Source organism: Sciurus carolinensis, chromosome 4, assembly GCF_902686445.1.
Source record: "Sciurus carolinensis chromosome 4, mSciCar1.2, whole genome shotgun sequence".
In the NCBI taxonomy this organism is placed as follows: domain Eukaryota; kingdom Metazoa; phylum Chordata; class Mammalia; order Rodentia; family Sciuridae; genus Sciurus; species Sciurus carolinensis.
In genome coordinates, this window is record NC_062216.1 from 61473602 (window position 1) to 61495267 (window position 21666).

Consider the following 21666-nt stretch of genomic DNA (forward strand, 5'->3'; position numbering starts at 1 on the left):
TGGAGCAACCACTGGGCTCCGGGCGGCTGCCTGAGGAGGAGCTGTGTGGCGAGCTGTTTGGACTCAGAACGACCGCTTCTGAACACTGGGGGGTTGCCCGGAGGAAGAGGAGAAGCGTGGCGGTTCGCTTGGTCTAGGAGTGACTGCATCAGAGCCACAGGCGGTTGCCAGAGGAGGAGCTGCATCGCGAGCTGTTTGGACTCAGAACAACCGCTTCTGAACACCTGGGGGGTTGCCCGGAGGAAGAGGAGAAGCGCGGCGGGTCGCTTGGTTGAGGAGTGACCACATCAGAGCCACAGGCGGTTGTCAGAGGAGGAGGCGAGTGGTGAGTTGATTGGACTAAAAGCAACCGCTCCTGAACACCGGTGGCCTGCCTGGAGGAGGAGCGTGGTGGGTCACTTGGTCTCGGAGACACCGCTCCTGAACACCCGGGGGGCTACCCCAAGGAGGAGGAGGAGAAACAGGGCGGGTCACTTGGACTCAGAGTGACTGCCTAGGGCTACGGGCGGTTGGCGGGAGGAGGAGACGCGAAGTGAGTTGGACTCCTAGTGATTGCGTCGGAAACCCGGCCGCTGTCCGGAGGAGGAGGTGTGTGGCGGGTCTCTGGGTATCGGAGCTATTGTACGGGGTTCCAGGTGGCGGCTCAGAGGAGGGGCCGCATAGCCAGGCGATTAGGTGCAGAGCAGGGTCCCAGGAGCTAGGTGGCTTCTTGCTGGAAGAGCCGCACAGAGACACACCTAGGGGCGGAGCGAAGTTTCCAGGACTGCGGGCAGATTCTCTGGGAGAGGCAGCCTAAGGAGACTCGCCTGCAAAGGGTGAGGCTCCCAGGCCCAGGAGGTAGGTCTGGGCCCCTGGGAACGTTGCAGAGGAAGATAGCCCAGCCCAGGCAGTAGTTGTAGATTGAGGGGAATCTCTAGGAGGGCAACTGACCAGCGAGACGTCCCCACCGAGACGTCCCCACCGAGTGAGTCTTCCCCGCCGGGGGAGGTTTTCCCACAGGGACTGTAAAACCAGAGACACAGGCACAAACAGGACTTGCCTCAGTCCGCAGCCTAGTTCCCCATTGGATGACCATTGGTCAACAAGTGGAGGCACCTCTGCCCACTAGCAGGGAATATATGCCACCTGAGGGGCACCACCCCTAGAGAGGCAGCTTCTTCGTGGAGCTCCGCATTATCAACTTCCTCCAAGACTTCAGGCTACTGAAGGATAAGAGGGGATATACTAGCAATTTTCAGGGACATTATAAGTCGATAGAGGAAATCTGCAATATCTTAATGACTCACTGATTCCTGAACAATATGAGAAAACAAGGGAAGAAAATGCCCCAAACAAATCTAGATGTTACATCAATAAAATCCAACGACAGCATGGCAGAAGAAATGACAGAAAGGGAGTTCAGAATGTACATAATTAAAATGATTAGGGAAGCAAACGATGAGATGAAAGAGCAAATGCAGGCATTGAATGATGAGATGAAAGAGCAAATGCAGGCATTGAATGATAGCACCAATCGACAGTTAACAGAGCAAATTCAGGAAACAAAAGATCATTTCAATAAAGAGTTAGAGATATTGAAAAAAAACCAAACAGAAATCCTTGAAATGAAGGAAACAATAAACCAAATTAAGAACTCCATAGAAAGCATAACCAATAGGATAGAACCCCTGGAAGACAGAACCTCAGACATTGAAGACAAAATATTTAACCTCGAAAGCAAAGTTGAACAAACAGAGAAGATGGTAAGAAATCATGAACAGAATCTGCAAGAACTATGGGATATCATGAAAAGGCCAAATTTGAGAATTATTGGGATTGAGGAAGGCTTAGAGAAACAAACCAAAGGAATGAACAATCTATTCAATGAAATAATATCAGAAAATTTCCCAAATCTGAAGAATGAAATGGAAAATCAACTGCAAGAGGCTTATAGGACTCCAAATACACAAAATTACCACAGACCCACACCAAGGCACATTATTATGAAAATACCTAACATACAAAATAAAGACAGAATTTTAAAGGCCGCAAGAGAAAAGAATCAAATTACATTCAGAGGGAAACCAATAAGAATATCAGCAGATTTTTCAATCCAGACCCTAAAAGCTAGAAGGGCCTGGAACAACATCTTTCAAATTCTGAAAGAAAATGGATGCCAACCAAGAATCTTATATCCAGCAAAACTTACCTTCAAATTTGACGATGAAATAAAATCATTCCATGATAAACAAAAGCTAAAAGAATTTACAAAGAGAAAGCCAGCATTACAGAACATTCTCAGCAAAATATTTCATGAGGAAGAGATAAAAAACAAAGAAGCAAATCAGCAAAGGGAGGAATTATCCTAAAGGAACTGTCAAATAAATGAGGAACCAAGATGTGTCAAAAATTTTAAATACGAACCAAATGACTGGGAATACAAATCATATCTCAATAATAACCCTGAATGTTAATGGCCTGAATTCATCAATCAAAAGACATAGACTGGCAGATTGGATTAAAAGAAAGATCCAACAATATGTTGCCTGCAAGAGACTCACCTCACAGAAAGAGATACCCATAGACTAAAGGTGAAAAGATGGGGAAAAACATACCATGCACATGGACTCAGCAAAAAAGCTGGAGTATCCATCCTCATTTCAGATAATGTGGACTTCAAGCCAATGTTAGTCAGAAGGGATAAAGAAGGACATTTCATACTGCTTAAGGGAAGCATAAATCAGCAGATATAACAATCATAAACATCTATGCCCCAAACAGTGGCTCATCCATGTATGTTAAACAAATCCTTCTCAATTTAGAAACCAAATAGACCATAACACAATAATACTAGGTGATTTTAACACGCCTCTCTCACCACTGGATAGATCTTCCAAACAAAAATTGAACAAAGAAACCATAGATCTCAATAACACAATCAATAATTTAGACTTAACAGACATATATAGAATATACCATCCAACCAAGAGCGAATACACTTTCTTCTCAGCAGCACATGGATCCTTCTCTAAAATAGACCATATATTATGCCACAAAGCTAATGTCAGCAAATACAAGAAGATAGAGACACTACCTTGTATTCTATCAGATCATAATGGATTGAAGTTAGAAATCAATGAAAGAGTAAAAAACAGAAACTACTCCAACACCTGGAGATTAAACAATATGCTATTATATGATGAATGGATAACAGAAGATATTAGGAAGGAAATTAAAAAATTCTTAGAGGTAAACGAGAACAAAGAAACATCATATCAAAATCTCTGGGACACTATGAAAGCAGTACTTAGAGGAAGATTTATTTCATGGAGCGCATTTAATAAAAGAAGTAAAACTCAAAAAATAAATGACCTAACACTACAGCTCAAAACCCTAGAAAAAGAAGAACAGACCAACACCAAAAGTAGTAGAAGACAGGAAATAGTTAAACTCAGAGCTGAAATCAACGAAATTGAAACAAAAGAAACAATCGAAAAAATTGACAAAATAAATAGTTGGTTCTTCGAAAAAATAAACAAATTGATAAACCTTTAGCCACACTAACAAAGAGAAGACGAGAGAAAACTCAAATCACTAAAATTCGGAATGAACAAGGAAATATCACAACAGACACGACTGAAATACAAAACATAATTAGAAGCTATTTTGAAAACCTATACTCCAACAAAACAGAAAACCTCGAAGACATCAACAAATTTCTAGAGACATATGAATTACCTAAACTGAACGAGGAGGACATACACAATTTAAATAGATCAATTTCAAGTAATGAAATAGAAGAAGTCATCAAAAGCCTACCAACAAAGAAAAGTCCAGGACCAGATGGGTTCTCAGCCGAGTTCTACAAAACCTTTAAAGAAGAGCTCATTCCAATACTTCTCAAAGTATTCCATAAAATAGAAGAGGAGGGAACCCTCCCAAACTCATTCTATGATACCTAAACCAGACAGAGACACATTGAGGAAAGAAAATTTCAGACCAATATCCTTAATGAACATCGACGCAAAAATTCTCAACAAAATTTTAGCAAATCGCATACAAAAACATATTAAAAAGATAGTGCACCATGATCAAGTGGGTTTCATCCCAGGGATGCAAGGTTGGTTCAACATCAGGAAATCAATAAATGTAATTCACCATATCAATAGACTTAAAGTCAAGAATCACATGATTATTTCAATAGATGCAGAAAAAGCATTTGATAAAATACAGCACCCCTTCATGCTCAAAACACTGGAAAAAATATGGATAATGGGAACATTCCTTAACACTGTAAAGGCCATCTACGCTAAGCCCATGGCTAATATCATTCTAAATGGTGAAAAACTGAAAGCATTCCCTCTAAAAACTGGAACAAGGCAGGGATGCCCTCTTTCACCACTTCTATTCAATATCGTCCTTGAAACTCTAGCCAGAGCAATTAGACAGACCAAAGAAATTAAAGGGATACAAATAGGAAAAGAAGAACTCAAACTATCCCTATTTGCTGATGATATGATTGTATACTTAGAGGAACCAGGAAATTCCACCAGAAAACTTTTAGATCTCATAAGTGAATTCAGTAAAGTAGCAGGATATAAGATCAATGCACATAAATCTAAGGCATTTTATACATAAGCGATGAATCTTCAGAAAGAGAAACTACGAAAACTACCCCATTCACAATAGCATCGAAAAAAATAAAATACTTGGGAATCAATCTCACAAAAGAGGTGAAAGACCTCTACAATGAGAACTACAGAACACTAAAGAAAGAAATTAAAGAAAACCTTAGAAGATGGAAAGATCTCCCATGTTCTTGGATAGGAAGAATTAATATTGTCAAAATGGCCATACTACCAAAAGTGCTATACAGATTCAATGCAATTCCAATTAAAATCCCAATGACGTGCCTTACAGAAATAGAGCAAGCAATTATGAAATTCATCTGGAAGAATAAAAAACCCAGAATAGCTAAAGCAATCCTTGGCAGAAAGAGTGAAGCAGGGGGTATCGCAATACCAGATCTTCAACTCTACTACAAAGCAACAGTAACAAAAACGGCATGATATTTGTACCAAAATAGAAAGGTGGATCAATGGTACAGAATAGAGGACATGGACACAAACCCAAATAAATACAATTTTCTCATACTAGACAAAGGGGCCAAAAATATGCAATGGAGAAAAGATAGCCTCTTCAACAAATGGTGCTGGGAGAATTGGAAATCCATATGCAACAGAATGAAACTAAACCCAAATCTCTCACCATGCACGAAACTAAACTCAAAATGGATTAAGGATCTCGGAATCAGACCAGAGACCTTGCATCTTATAGAAGAAAAAGTAGGTCCAGAGCTTCAACATGTCAGCTTAGGACCAGACTTCCTCAACAGGACTCCCATAGCACAAGAAATAAAAGCAAGAATTAATAACTGGGATAGATTCAAACTAAAAAGTTTTCTCTCAGCAAAGGAAACTATCAGCAATGCGAAGAAAGAGCCTACAGAGTGGGAGAAAATCTTTGCCACTCATACTTCAGATAGAGCACTAATCTCCAGAATCTATAAAGAACTCAAAAAACTCTACATCAAGAATGCAAATAATCCAATCGACAAATGGGCTAAGGAAATGAATAGACACTTCACAGAAGAAGATCTACAAGCAATCAACAAACATATGGAAAAATGTTCAACATTTGCATTTCTCTAGTAATAAGAGAAATGCAAATCAAAACCACCCTAAGATTCTATCTCACCCCAATTAGAATGGCGATTATCAAGAACACAAGCAACAACAGGTGTTGGCGAGGATGTGGGGAGAAAGGTACACTCATACATTGCTGGTGGGGTTGCAAATTAGTGCAGCCACTCTGGAAAGCAGTATGGAGACTCCTTAGAAAACTTGGAATGGAACCACCATTTGACCCAGCTATCCCACTCCTTGGCCTATACCCAAAGGACTTAAAATCAGCATATTACAGAGATACAGCCACATCAATGTTCATAGTTGCTCAGTTCACAATAGCCAGATTGTGGAACCAACCTAGATGTCCTTCAAGTGATGAATGGATAAAGAAAATGTGGTATATATATACAATGGAATATTACTCAGCCATAAAGAATGATAAAATTATGGCATTTGCAGGCAAATGGGTGAAACTGGAGAATATCATGCTAAGTGAGATAAGCCAATCTCAAAAAACCAAAGGAAGAATGATATTGCTAATAAGTGGATGATGACACATAATGGGGGGTGGGAGGGATTAGTGTTGGGGTTGGAGTTGGGTTTAGGGAGGGGGGCAGGAATGGAGGAAGGAAGGACTGTATAGAGGGAGGGGAGGGGTGGGAGGGGTGGGGGTGAAGGGAAAAAAATGGCAGGATGAATCAAACAACATTACCCTATGTAAATTTATGATCACACAAATGGTATGCCTTTATGCCATGTACAGGCAGAGAAACAACATGTATCCCATTTGTTTACAATAAAAAAAAAAAAAACCCAAAAAACAATGAAAACAACCAAATAACCCAATCAAGAAATAGGCAAAGGAACCGAACAGACACTTCACAGAATACGATCTGTCAAAGTATTTTCAAATACATGGAAAAATGTTCAACATCTCCAGCAATTAAAGAAATGCAAATTAAAACTACACTGAGATTCCATCTCACTCCAGTCAGAATGGTAATTATCAAGAATATAAGTAACAATAAATGTTGGCGGCAGAGGGTCCATGAAGGGCGGGGCGGGGGGTCTGTGGTCTCTGGGAGCGTTGGATCCTTGGCAGTTTTTGCAGAACACTGCTATCTATGGACTTTAACATGAACTTCATTTAAAGAAACCCATGGACCATTAATGGACAAAACATGAATCAATTTGTATTGTGGCATTCAAATCCTAGCACTTTGGTAGAGCAGCAAGTACCAAGTTTTTGAAGACCATGGCTCACCATAATTATGCATTCAAGAGTTGAGTAACCACATCAAGACTTAGATCCTCTTCAAAAGCTTCAAGTGTCATCTGTATTAAAGCTCTCCATTGAACCCTCTCACAAAAGTAAAAGCTGAAAGGGACCAAACTCCATTAATACACTTTTAAAATATCCCTTCCTCTGACTTAGTTTCCTTGACCATTAGGGTCTTTCATGTTGCTTATGTTCCTTTAGACAAGACCCAATAAAATGGTGCATTCCAAAAAATATGTTCTATGCCCATAGGTTTTTCTTGGTAAGAAAGCATAAACTTGGCATGGAAAGTTTGGAATTAGGTCCTTTATTGTAGCCTACACAAAGTTGAATCAAGAATGTAAAAATGAGAATTAAATGTTAAAAATATTAGAGGTTAGTAGAGCATGTGTTTTGCATGAGCAAGACCTGGGTTCAATCCCCAGCATCAAAAAAAACAAAAAATAAAACAAAAACCTCTCATATATTTATGAGATTAGATTATATTCTGTGTTTTAGAGAAAAGAGCCCCCAACATGAAATTCAATGGTTTTTATTCTATCTCTGCCTCTAGCTCTTACTAATTGGGAAAGTCATTTAGCTGACAACTTCATTATCTGTATTAGTCATCCAGAAAATACTGATTGAGTTATGCAAATCTTTTAAACATATATAAAATCTTTAATATCAGAATCAAATTTTAAAACTATTATCCATCTCATTAGATAAGTCTTTAAGGCAGGTGACAAGTTCTTGGTAAAGGATACAAGTTTTCCAAAATTATAAATTTTACTAGGAATTTCAAATTTTATCATTGGTAACAAATCTCTTGGTTATTTTCCTTGAAGCAAGAAGCTGACATCATTCAATCTTGAGAAACTGTTGCTGAATAACCAAGTTTTCTGTCATTTTATTTTATTTTTTTTGGTAAAAATTATATTCCATGAAACATACTTTGCCAAGTCAATTCACAACTCAAACAATCAAACAAAATCAAATTCCTGGAGATGACCATCATACTTTGACATGAAGCAAGAATGTTTTATGTGTACTTGCCACTTCATCACACAGAATGCAAAGGCATGGAAATGTAGAAGTAACTAGAAAACTATGAATGACATATTTAATAGGTGGTTCCTTCTGGCAATGAGATGTGAGAAAATGATAACATAGAAAACATTTAATTTTTAAGTAGAGTGTTTTACAATTAAAATTCATTCATGTATTATTTATATAACCAATTAAGAAAAGGAGTAAATATGAGAAGGTCTAGCAAGATATACAAAGGGGGTTAACTATGATTATCTATTTAGTAGAACTAAGGGTGATTTTTATTGTCTTCTTTTTTCTACTATCTGGATTTTCTAATTCTTTTATAATACACATATATTTCTTCTCATATATTTATTAACAATGGCTATTTTTATTAACAAAAAAGTCAATCAGCTAGGTATGATGATACATACCTGTAATCCCATCTCTCAGGAGGCTGAGGCAGAAGGATAAAGGCCAGCATGGGCAACTTAGTGAGACCTCATTTTAAAATAAAAAATAAAAAGATCTAGGGATGAAGCTCGATGGTTGAATGCCCGTAGGTTCAATCCCTAGTACTGGGGGGATAGGAGGCAATTAAGGTTCTGGAATGTATTTATAAATTGTATGATGAATTGTTTAAAGTTATATAATCATGGTTTACCAAACTGTCAGAGTATGAGCTTCAAATATTCATTTGTACTATATAAGAGATATTAAATCCAATGCTGACATTCTCAAATAAAAAAAGGTACTTGGAGTAATTAAGTAAATGCAAGTTATATATGTATATATCTTTATAATAATCAATATGAAGGAATTATTTTATTATTTGAAAAATAACAGAAACTAGAAAATACAAAGTGCATAGCTTCCTAATGCAACTAGATTCTTTTTTTCTTTTTTCTTTTTTTTATTTCAAAATATCGTTTCATTTTCACTGGTCTGGTCAACTAATACCATCTATAATGCACACAAAAGCTTCCATGAAAGGTAAGAAAGACAATTTATGAAATAACTATGCTTCCTTACACTTGCAAGACAGATTTTTGGTAAACTAAGAATATTTTATATCACCTAATCACTATACAACTATTAATCTGTTCTACAAATTAAATCATCACACATTACATTTTCCAAAGATATTATTATAAAAAAAAGAAATTAAAAAACAGGACAGCAACACAGTTTCCAAAAGCAATCTTAAAAGAAAATCTAATTTAATATTCTATTTTATAATATAGTCACTTAAATTCTCAGAAGACCCAAATACTTTATCTGAATTGTGAAAATTTAAGATGCCAGTCCTTCAATATACAGGTGAGTTTGACTTTGGGATTAGAATAATTTTTAAGCTAAACTATTACTCCTCATTCTTTTTCAAAAATAAAATATAGCTCTCTCTCCTCTTATAATAATATAATAAGTCATAAAAACTCATTCTAATAATTGCCAACTTAACTAAAAAGACCTTCCTTTTTTGTTTTGGTCATTGTTTTGTTGCTGGTGGCAGCCAATGTTTCACTTCTTTTGGCAAACCACTCAGGTAGTTTTCTCTTTGAGGTTCCTGATGATGAAGTCTACAGGAAACAAAGAAAAAATATCATTTGCAAAAAACGTAACACAGGTTCCTGAATATACAACCACCTTTCCTCCCCACACAAAACCAAACCAAACCAAATAGTACTTATTTCTGGGTCAAAAAGCTAATAAAAAAAGAGAAGAAACCATTATCATTTCTTTAGGCAATTACTTGTTATCTGTTCTTAGACACTAATTAGGTAAAGGAAGAAATTGGACATTATTTTACTCCCATGGTGAATTTGCTTTGGGTTGACCAAAATGATGAATTTAATTTTCTGAGAAAGGTATACAGTCATATAGGCACACAGACACACAGAATTATACATTAGGCATTTGAAAAAGAACATAACTTCTAATGTCCACAATGGCAGATAGACTAGAAGAGTGGTTCACTTATTTTCAGCTCCTTGAAGAGTGATCAAGACATAGCAGACACTCAAAAAACAGTCAATAAATAACGAAAAAAAAATCTTTTTTAAAATCAGAGTCCGTTGAGACTCTACTGACAACTACATATCCCCTTCACAGTAAGGGGAGATAAATGAACAAATGTGCAACATTGCACACAATTTTAGAAACTCAAGCACTAAAAAGCCTCTTCGCTACTGGTTAAAAGTCCCTGGAAAAAAAAAAAACACATACTATCTGCACATGAAAAAAAAATTAAATAGGCAAGAATTCCCTAAATCTATAATAGCATAAATCTGAGCATTCATTTTGAATACTAGATCTTCAGAATAACACGACAGAGAAATCATTCTAACATGAGTATGCCTTGGAATCAAGCAGAGTTAACTTAGTTATTGGTGCTATTTAAAGGCTTTAACAGAAGGTGGCCTTATCCAAGTTGCAATGCATCTGTTAGCCTAAGGTACAGCTATAACATAATTTATTTTAAAAACTGATGGTTTTATTTATGTATTATTTATCAACTGCTGGCTATGTTTTATTGTTTGTTATGTTTAAAAATGGATTAAAATATTTAAGGATAAGAAAAAAAGCAAAAGATCATGGGTAATACACTATGAAACTTTATATTCTAAAAAAGTTGTCAGTGCCATCCTGTATCCCAGCTACTGAGGAAGCTGAGAAAGAAGAATCAAAAGTTAAATGTCAGCTTGGGCAATTTAGTGAGAACCTATCTCAAAATAAAAATTAAAAAGGACTGAGGGTGTGGTTAAGTGGTAGAGCACCCCTAGGTTCAATCCTCAGTACTGTTAAAAAAAATTGTCCTAAGAACTAGGTTTAAATTCCAATTGAGCCTCCTGCAATATGTATGACCTCATGCATGTTATTTAAATCTCTATTTCTTCCACAGAAAATGGGAATGATAGTATATAGCATCACTGAAGTATTTGAGTTAAATGAAATATCAAAACATACCTTGACTTATTCTTGACACTCACTAATATAATTGTTTTCCTACAATATTTCTATAGCATTTGTTGGTAATCTTATTTCACTGAGAAAAGGGAGGGGAAATACATACTTATATTCTGTGTCTTTTGTGTTTCAACAATAATTATCTGAAGAGACCTTAATTATGAGGGCTAAGTCACTTATTAGAAATAGTGCCCTCCAGTGTCAATTTCCTTTATCAGTGGAACAATAAAACTCCCAGTCACCATAAAAAGGAATTTTATGGGGCTATTTACCTCTATTTAATATTACAAATTCTATCACCATACTATTGCCATTAAGTTGTAATAGAAAACATAAGCTCATTTGCTGATTATGTACACACACATGTATAAGCAAAGAGAAATAAGTCATATTCACATTTAATTTCATATATAACTAAGAAAAATCTAAACATATTAGTTATCAAGCCTGGCATATTTGTCATGAAAACAAGTTTCAAAAATCAATTTTACCTGTGAATGAAAATCTAAGAATAAATGTTCTTTTTCTGGATGGCTGGATGGCTGACTCCAAGAAGTTAGTCTTAGGGAATTTCCATGATCTCTGTCTTTCATTGGAAAATTGCCAGAATGTGTTCCCACAACCTTTAAAATTTTTATGAAATGCAAAATAGTTATGACATGCGTTGTTCACTTAGTTAAAAAAAAAAAACACAAAAGCCTATGCCTAAAAAAGAACAGTAGTACCACAGTCATACCAAAACCAGATAAGGACACACCAATGAAAGACCATAATCGCTGATGAACTTGGATACAAAAATATTTAATAAAATATTAGAAAATTATATTCAACAACATATTAAGCAGATTGTTCAAATTGTTAAAAAGATTGTTCAAGATTGTACCAAGTTAGTTTTACCACAGGCATGCAAGGAAAGTTTAACATACACAAATCAATAAAGATAATTCATCACATAAACAGAATTAAGGACAAAAAACAGTCATCACAAAGGATCCAGAGAAAGCCTTTGACAAAATTCAGCACCTATTCATGATAAAATCACTGAAGAAACTAGGGATAAAAGGAACTATTTCCACATCATAAAGGCTATTTATAGAAAACCCAAAGCCAATATCATAGTGAATGGGGGAAAAGTGAAAGTATTTCCTTTAAAATCTGGAATAAGATGTCCACTCTTACCACTCCGATTTAATATAGTACCTGAAATTCTAGCCAGAGTAATTAGGCAAGAGAAGGAAGTAAAAGGGATAAAAATAGGAAAGGAAGAAGTCAAATTATCATTATTTGCAGATGATATATGATCTATACATACAAGATCCAAAAAACTCCACCAAAAGACTGCTAGAGTTAATAAACAAATTCAGCAAAGTAGCAGGTTACAAAGTCAACACACAAAAATCAACAGCTTTCTTACATAACAATATGAGTCTGCTGGGAAAGAAATCAGGAAAAGAATCTCACAATAGCCTCAAAAAAAAAAATGTGTTACAAATTAGGTGCTGTGGATAAAGTAATAGAAAGCTTGCTTCTCACCTTCAAGAGGCTTATAATCTTCAGTATCCTCCTGAGATGCTTATAAGCAAGCATGCAAATACATTTTATAAATGTGTTTTATGAACTGTAAAGTTTCTGGTTATTAAATACACATCTGAATTTTAAAAAATAAATAAATACCTAGGAATAAATATAACCAAAGAGGTGAATGACCTCCCTATAGTAATCACTGCAGGACACTCAAGAAAGCAACTGAAGAAGACAAAAGATGAAAGGAGTTTCATGTTCATAGGTAGGCAGATTTAATATTGTTAAAATGGCCATACTAACAAAAGCAATATACAGAGATTCAATGCAGTCCCCATCAAAATACCAATGACATTCTTCACAGAACTAGAAAACACAGTCCTAAAATTCATTTGGGAGAATAAAAGACCCAGATGAGTCAAAGCAATTCTAAGTCAAATAAAAGCAATGCTGGAGGCATCACAATAGCTGACTTCAAATTATACCACAGATACATTAAAAAAAAAATTCATGTTGCTGGCATAAAAGCAAGACACGAAGACCAATGGAATAGAAAACAGAGACAAATCCACAAAAATGTAGTCATTTGATCCTTGACAAAAGTGCCAAAAACATACATTGGAAATAAGATAGGTTTTTTTAACATACGGTACTGGGACAACTGGATATCCACTTTCACCTTGCATACACACAAACATACACACACAAATAAACAACTAAAAGTGGATCAAAGATCTAGGAATGAGATCAGAAACTATACAACTCCAGGAAGAAAACATAGGGTCAACACTCCAACATTCAGGCACAGGCAATGACTTTCTTGAAAGGACCCCTAAAGCTCAGGAAATGCTGCCAAGAGCTAATAAGCAGGATGGCATCAAATTAAAAAACTTCTGCACAGCAAAGGAAACAATTCAAAAGGTGAAAAGGGAACCTAAATAATGAGAGAAAAATCTTTGCTATCTACTCTTATGACAAAGGACTAAATATCCATAATACATAAAGAATTCAAAAGACTTGACACCTAAAAAACAAATAATCAAATTAATAAATGGGCAAGTGAACTAAACAGACACTTCTCAATAGAAGAAATACAAATGGCCAACAAATACATGAAAAATTGTTCAACATCATTAGGAATTAGGGAAATGCAAGTGAAAGCTACACTGAAATCTCATTTCACTCCAGCAGTCAGCAAGAGTACTAACAATAATAAATACTGGAGAGGATGTGGAGAAAAAGGAAAACTTATGCTGTCAGTGAGACTATAAATTAGTGTAACCACTATAGAAATCAGTATGGAGGTTCCTCAAAAGACTAAAAATGAAAACACCATACAACCCAGTTATACCACCCTTGGTATTTATCCTCAGGAATTAAAGTCGTCATACTATAGTCATACATGCATACCCATGTTTATAGTAGCACAATTTACAACTGTCAAACTATGGAACCAGACTAAGTGTACATCACAGATGAATAGATAAATATAATAAATATAATTCAGCCACAAGGAAGAATGAAATTATGTCATTTGCAGGAAAACAGATGGAACTTGAGAACATAATGTTAAATGAAATAAGCCAAATTCAGATTAAGGGTCATATGCTTTCTTTCATGTGGAAGTTAGAGAGGAAAAAGAAAAAAAAAGGTGTGGGGGTATCTTATGAAAATCAAAGGGAGATCAGTAGAGAAGAGGAAAGGGAACAGGAGGAGGAAGGAAGGGAAGGAAAGGGAAATGCTGGGGAATGATTCTGGCCAATTTACATTGTTTTATCATGTGCATGTATGAATATGTAACAACAAATTCCAACATTATGTACAACTACAATGCACCAATAAAAAAAAAATGGGAGGGGCTGGGGAGATAGCTCAGTTGGTAGAGTGCTTGCCTCGAAAGCACAAGGCCCTGGGTTCAATCCCCAGCACCACAAAAAAAAAAAAAAAAAGGGAAAAAAAAACAGGGCTTAAAAGAAAATTCTCTTTCTCTTATGTAGTCAAGAAAAATAAGAAGGAAAAAAAAGTGATAAAGAAGGAAAAGGTACTGGAAAGATGGCAGCATGCAGCAGCATAGTTTTTTAATATTTCTAAATCCCAGTATTAAACTAGATAGCAAAACCAAAATCCATCTTTTTATTTTTGAGTTCAACTTTTTTGTTATGGTCATTTTTATTTTTACTGAAAATGAAAACAAAAAATGTTATGTATTATATATTAAACCACAAGCAGTTTGACTTCATACTATGAAGGGCATTTAAGGGGATGGGAAAAGTTCATCTTTTACATTTATAAGGAAATTAGCTTGGAGGTATCCTAGGGAAAACCAAACTATTAAGAAGGTAAAGACAGACCACCCACAGCCATTAAGACCAACAGAGCTACTGGGTGTGGTGGTGCATACCTGTAATCCTAGCAACTCAGGAGTCTGAGGCAGGAGGATTTCAAGTTCAAGCCCAGCCTCAGCAAATTAACAAGGCTCTGTCTCAAAATTTTTAAAAAGGGTGGTCTGGGGATGAGGCTCATGGTTAAGCACACCTAGGTTCAATCCTCTCAGTACAATAATAATAACAACAATTTTTTTTTTTTTTAAGACCAACATGATAAACATCTATATGAGAAAAAGTAGCAGCAAGTAGTGAGGTGTCTGTAAACAGGAGAACCCCAAAACAACCCACTGGGATTACACAGTATGCCTGTAATCCCAGCAGCTTGGGAAGCTGAGGCAGGAGGATGGTGATTTCAAAGCCAGCCTCAGCAAATGAGTGACACCCTGTCTCAAAAAACAAAACTAAACATAAAAAGAGCTGGGGATGTGGCTTAGTGGTTAAGCACTCTTGGGTTGGTTCAATCCTTGGTACCAAAAACAAAAACAAAGAAACACAGTCCACCAGTGCACACTAGAAAGTGTGACAGAGATGACAGAGTAATGTAAGGACAGCATCTGAAAATGGAAGGGCTTCTGTCTAACCCAATTAGTAAGTGAGTGTGAAGAGTTTCCACTGGTGTTTGAAGTAGCTAGAGCTTTGATGAATTCTGTGACTACCCAAAGCTTTCTTCCAGGAGAAGGCCCCACACTCAGAAAAAACTGCTAGAGTTATCAAAATCGAGCAGGATGGGTACAACCAAAACAAACGGAAAAGAAAGTCCTATATATCTCAAATTTTGAATATTAAACAAAACAACATTAGAATTATGTGAAATTGGAAAAGGTATGCTGACACATGCCTTCTTTTAAAGTGCAGGGAAACTAATTTCACATTAAAATGAGCACAGAAAAGAATCAAGGTCACATCTCAGACATCAGACCTGTGTAGACACAGAATAAAACAGTAACCTTTGAAAATGAGCTGAAAAACATTAAGAATATTACTCAAAACATGAAAAACATCATAAACCAAAATCAGAAAACTCAAAATTGAAGGGAAATTTTCAGAAAAAAGAATGAAAGAAAAAAAGAGAAAGAATTTAAGTGAATATTAAATTAAGCAGAAAACAATAATAAACACAACCTATTATGTCCAAACAGTAATAGTAGAAATAGGTAGAAAAAACTGTAAAGAAAAATAAGTATTCATGAGAAGTAACCAATATTGAAGGAAGGTAAGGCAGATAGAAGTCCCTGAAGAAGAAATACAGAACAATGGAACACATAGTGAAAATATAATTTAAGAAAACTTTCTTAAATTAAACAAAAAAATTTAAAGCCACAATTGAAGAAAACATTCCAGAATAAAAATCTGCATATTCAAAGAACCCATTGTATGCCTATGTATCTCAAATCAAAACTATCATTACCAAGACATAGTCTTCTTCCATTAAACAAAGACTAGATCAAGCTTCTATTTTAATAGCAAATACAATTGATATAATAATTATAACAATGCATCAACTAATAAAAATAATTCATTATAATGACATTCTTTATCAAAAGCCTCATAATGATAAAATGGGACAGAAGAAGGGGTAAAACCCAAGTCAATAAAGAAGATGAATGTTAACACACAAAAGGCTCTGAAAGGAGGCCTCCAATAAAGCACCTGTCCATACAAGGAGGCTGACAAAAGATGCTTTGATAGCTCACTCACCAAATAATGTACTCCCCTTCATGCCTCAATACTCTTATTCCCCTAAGTGGGGAAAAAGGGGCTTAATTAGGCATATCTTTAGAATCCAGTAAGCTTAGTATGACTTCCTCTCACCCATCTCCCAAAATCCCTCCCCATTCTCTTGTTAGCATCTGTTGCTATTTCAGTGGAAAAAGTAAAAATGCTAATGTGTGGTTAGAATGATATTTTACTGTAAAGATAAAAGTAACAAGGGAAAATGAGTTACATCTTCTTCTGTATTGACAAGTAGAAGTTGGGAAAAAAATAAGAGGGTCTTAAGCACCTAATAAGAGGGTCTTAAGCACTTAATGAACCTAAATGAAAGGCTGGGCATAGGGCTGCGGTTGTAGCTCAGTGGTAGAGCATCTGGCTGAGGCACTGGGTTCAGTTCTTGGCACCACATATAAATAAACGACTAAAATAAAGGTCCATCAGCATCTCTCTCTCTCTCTCTCTCTCTCTCTCTATATATATATATATATAATATATATAAGATATATATATATATTATATATATATATAATATATAAAAAAATATATATATATAAAAGCTGGGCACAGAAGATAAATTTTATTAATTCTGCCCAAAATATATTTACTTCTATGTCCATTTTAGAACTATTCAATTATTTTATTCATTCATTCATTCATTCATTCATTTGCAGTGCTGGGGATTGAACCCAGGGTCTTGTGCATGATAGGCAAACCCTTTATCATTGAGCCACATACCCAGCTCTCAATTATTTAAAAAATGTAAAGATTTCCAATTAATTAAATCTCATTAGGTTATCTAGGACATGACTATATACAAACCTAAGTATAGAATTTCAAAAGACCAGATATCTTATTTTTAAGGTATTGAGCAAAGTAGGTGTTTGTATGAAATCCCTATATGCTATAAAGTCAATACTGGTACAATTTAAGTGGATACACTACATAATCAACTAAATAGAAGGGAGAACAATAGAGTAGAGGAAGGAGACCAAGGGGGGAAGGAGAAACTGACCAAACTTTCCTATGTACATACATGAACATACCAAAGTATTTATATCCATAATTATGTATATCCATAATTATGTATATCCATAATTAACTAATTAAAAAAGTATAAGTAAACAGAAGAATGGTCTGTAGAGTTGAGGAAAGGGAATAGGGGAAGGGAGAAGGGGAAGCAATAGGGGAGGGAGAAGAGGCAGGAAAGGTGAAGTACTGGGGACTAAATTGGAGCAAATTATATTTCATGCTTGTATAATTATGTCTAAATGAACACCAATATTATACTTATACTGAATTAATGAAAAAGTACAAATCATTCTAGTATTAGTACATGCAAACTGAACAAACTGATACTTTATGAAAATTCTGCATATAATTTAGTATTGGTGCTTACTTCTTCCTTGCTTCTCTTAGAACTTAAACAGCTTTCTTCAGAGTTGGGAAGACATCTCTTTTTGTTGGAATCACATGAAGGTGGGCATAACAGACTGCTATCATGATTGTTTTCAAGAATCTCAATTGCCATGTGGATAAGGTATGTGTCAATGTTTTCTGGAACTAACATTCTAATTAATTTAATTTCATTCATATCTGTAAAAAATGAAAAAAACAATTTTAAAACAAATTATGCAGAATACTTTAGAAAACCTATGAGCTACATATAGTAGGAAATATTTTGTAGAAAGGAGGAAGGCTACCAAAGAAAAATTTCCTCTTTCACATGCTGATAGCCCTACAAAATGGCAATGGAGTAAAAACATGTCCCCCTCACTCCTGCATTCCCTCAACCCACCTGGTTCCAAGATAGGTCAGTACTTTTGACTTTGAATAAACTTATGTTTCAAACTGCCTTTTTTGACTTCCCTGAGAATCAAAACAACCATTTAGAGAAAAGTTTCTACAGGAAAATGCTTTGAATTACAAACATCAAATACAAATTAGTATTTCTTAATTTATTCTTAAAATAGGAGCTAATCATACTTGTAATAAAGATTCTATCTATTGAAATAATAAAATGTTAGTATATCAAGTGAATTAAATTGATATTAAAGTTGTGTGTTTTTTTTATTGTAGCTACTAGAAAATTTTAAATTGCCTAAGTGGCTCATATCATATTTCCATTGAATAGTGCTGCTCTAGAAAACTATAAATTGTCCCACAACCTAATCAATTAATATAACTACAATGTATGGCATTATTCTTCTGTGGGAATTTAAAAATTAAATATGCCCTTAATTTCTTCATGTTATAAATGTAATATTTCCAAACCAATTTTTTTATAATTCATACAATCTTGAACTACCATAGTGTCATATAAGCTAAATGAGTTATTTTAAAAAGAATAAAGAAGATATTTTGAATCAATTAGTTTCTAACTTTATGTTTTCTTTTTCATAAAATTAAAATATATAAATATCTGCTTCTGGTGTTAAACCACTGTTAGTGATTTAAGAAATGCATAAAGTTAATATAATTTTAAGTGTAATTAGAAAATTCACATTTTTAACACATTTAAGAACCTTTTATATGTCTATCTTAAAGTCATCCTTCATTATATATATGAGACTAAGTGACATCTAGCTTTAAGGATCCATCTTATTCCACTCCAACTTTCCATGTAAATAAGAGCTGAATATATCTACTGAAGAATTAAATGATAATACTAGCTGTACTCCTTCCTTTAGTGCTTTTTAGATCATGTTACCCCTACTTTTGTGGCAGGTCCCTCAGAAGCCACCTTTAATTTTCCAGTTACAAGCACATAAAAATGCCAGAGAAAGAAATTATTCAAAATATTATCTACACACCTCATTAAATGCCTTGCTTCATTTATTATTAAACGTAGTTAGAATCTCAACTCAATAAGTTTACAATTATATAAATATAGAAAATTAAAAAGGAATAGAATTCCTATTAATATTAAGTTATATAGCCAAAATCTATTTAGCAAGTAAGGGTATATCAAAATAAGATTTGAATATACCAGCACTTTATTTTTAGGTAAAGACTAAGTTACATAAAATCCAGAAAAATTTCTCAATTCAGGATTGTGCCAAACTTAAATTTCAATCAAACTTGTTCATTAAAACACAATTATGTGATAAGGCTACAGTTAAATAAAAGATGAAAATAACATATACTAACATAGTAAGTAGATCTTGATTTCTTATCATTTATAACTCAATGATGTTTTTCCAGTATGAGAACAAATAGTATTTATCAAAGAAAAACAAGAATCTAAAAGTAAAGTCTCACATCAATGTTTGGTATCTTACAGACTATAAATAGACTTTATCAAAAGAAATAAAAGTCAGAACTCATGGTTATCACAACCTTCTTAACTTTCTCCATTTTGGCTCTGGAAGTAAAGTAGGCCACAAAAATATTTTTTTTCATATTATGTATTCAACTTATACACAATGTATTGACAGAAAGCTAAAATATGTTTTTAATAAGTATATCTTAAAATACTCTCTTGTGTTTTTTGCAATTTCAGTTTGATATTATCTCCAAATAGAAATTTAATGCTACTCTGCATATGGTGTGGTAAAGACAAATGTTTTATTAATATTTTAGTCACTAATGATTACAAAACACTTTTCTCATCTCCCTGATATTTGTTGAAATCAACTGTTCAATTATAAGAATTATTCATGTTTACATATTCTGTTTGATTTGAATACTGATTAATTTAAAAATCCATCTAACATCAGAAACTGAAATTGCTAAACTCAGCATAAAGGATACTAGATATTGTAGACAGTATTTAAAGACAAGAGTGGTTATTAAGTGAAACAAAAGCTAATTTATTTTACTCATCAAGTTAGAAGTTTATAAGCCTGAATCCTATATAAGAATTATAAATTGTCTACTTTCTTCTTTTAAGTTAACTGACAGTACAACTTAAACAGGCTATAGTAAAAGAAAACCTTGCTCAGTTATTAACCTTAGATATGATATTAAAACAATTTTGCACTTTTCTGTCTCTAAAACAGGGTGTAAGCGGGAAAGGGAAAATTTAATGTTTCCAATTTCTTCCAAATATAAAGTATCCAAAACATATGATTTAGAAATGAAATTAACAGCAACTCAATTCTTTATCATAGACAAATAAAATAAAACAGATGTTGTTAATATTTGACTGAATAATATAATCTTAAATCTTCCTTTACTATTTCACCCTGCCAATAGTGAACTGAGATTAGAACATTCCTTTTATGTCACTGAAGAATATTGTCCAAGAATAATAAAATTATTCTCATTCTCCTTCTCTCTCTCTCTCTCTCTTTTTTTTTTTTTTTTTTTTTGTTATCAGGAATTGAACCCAGGGATGCTTAACCACTGAGTCACATCCCTGAGTCACATCCCCAGCCCTTTTTATTTTTTTATCTTGAATCAGGGTCTCACTAAGGGCCTAAGTTGCTGAAGCTGGCTTTGAAGTGGTGATCCTCCTGCCCAAGAACTCTTTAGGATGAACACACACACAAAAGGTCATTAAGTCCTGCCAGAATTATTAAAGGTGTATGTTTCTGTAAAATACACTTGGCTATTGATATCTGTGGGTTCTGCATCACTGGATTTCATGTCCTGGGTTCATTTTTTGTCATTATTTCTTAAAACAATATAGTAAATGTTTATATGGCATTTACATTGTAGTAAGTATTTATTGTAAGTAATCTAGAGATGGTTTAAAATATACAGAAGGATTATGTAGATTACATACAAATACTAAACCATTTTATATAAGAGACTTCAGCATCCACAGTTTGGAATCCATGGTGGGGAGAGGAGGGATCTGAAACCAATATCCCACAAACACTGCGGATGACTAGTTTTTAAAATCTTCCTTCTTACATACCTATTTATCAACTTCATATATCCTTAATTAGCTATTAAAAAGGATAAAGTATAAAATTAATCAGATTTAAAGGGCATTTTTAAGATGCTGTAAGATCTTACCATCTACTTCAATCATCATCTTTTAGCACCACCATTTACTATTTATGATGTGCCAGGGCTTTCTGAGTATTATCAAACTTATTTCTCACAGTTCTGTAAGACAAGCAATATTATCCCTCCCTATTAAAAAGATGAGAAAACTGAGACTTGGGATGCAGAA

The 21666-nt window shown here is 34.5% G+C and overlaps 1 protein-coding gene across 5 annotated transcripts in view; it reads right to left on the reverse strand.

Annotated features, from left to right (window-relative positions):
* Nucleotides 1-7582: 7582 nt before the first annotated feature.
* Wrn (WRN RecQ like helicase) overlaps nt 7583-21666 on the reverse strand; it is a 178186-nt gene continuing 164102 nt past the window's right edge. For all 5 annotated transcript variants that reach the window (XM_047549838.1, XM_047549837.1, XM_047549835.1 and 2 more), the window contains 3 exons: nt 17941-18137; nt 11415-11546; nt 7583-9536 (listed from right to left, as the gene is read on the reverse strand). In XM_047549838.1, coding sequence (XP_047405794.1) covers nt 9414-9536; nt 11415-11546; nt 17941-18137 — 452 coding nt within the window. In that variant the 3' untranslated portion in view covers nt 7583-9413. The remainder of the gene's footprint in view (nt 9537-11414; nt 11547-17940; nt 18138-21666) is intronic.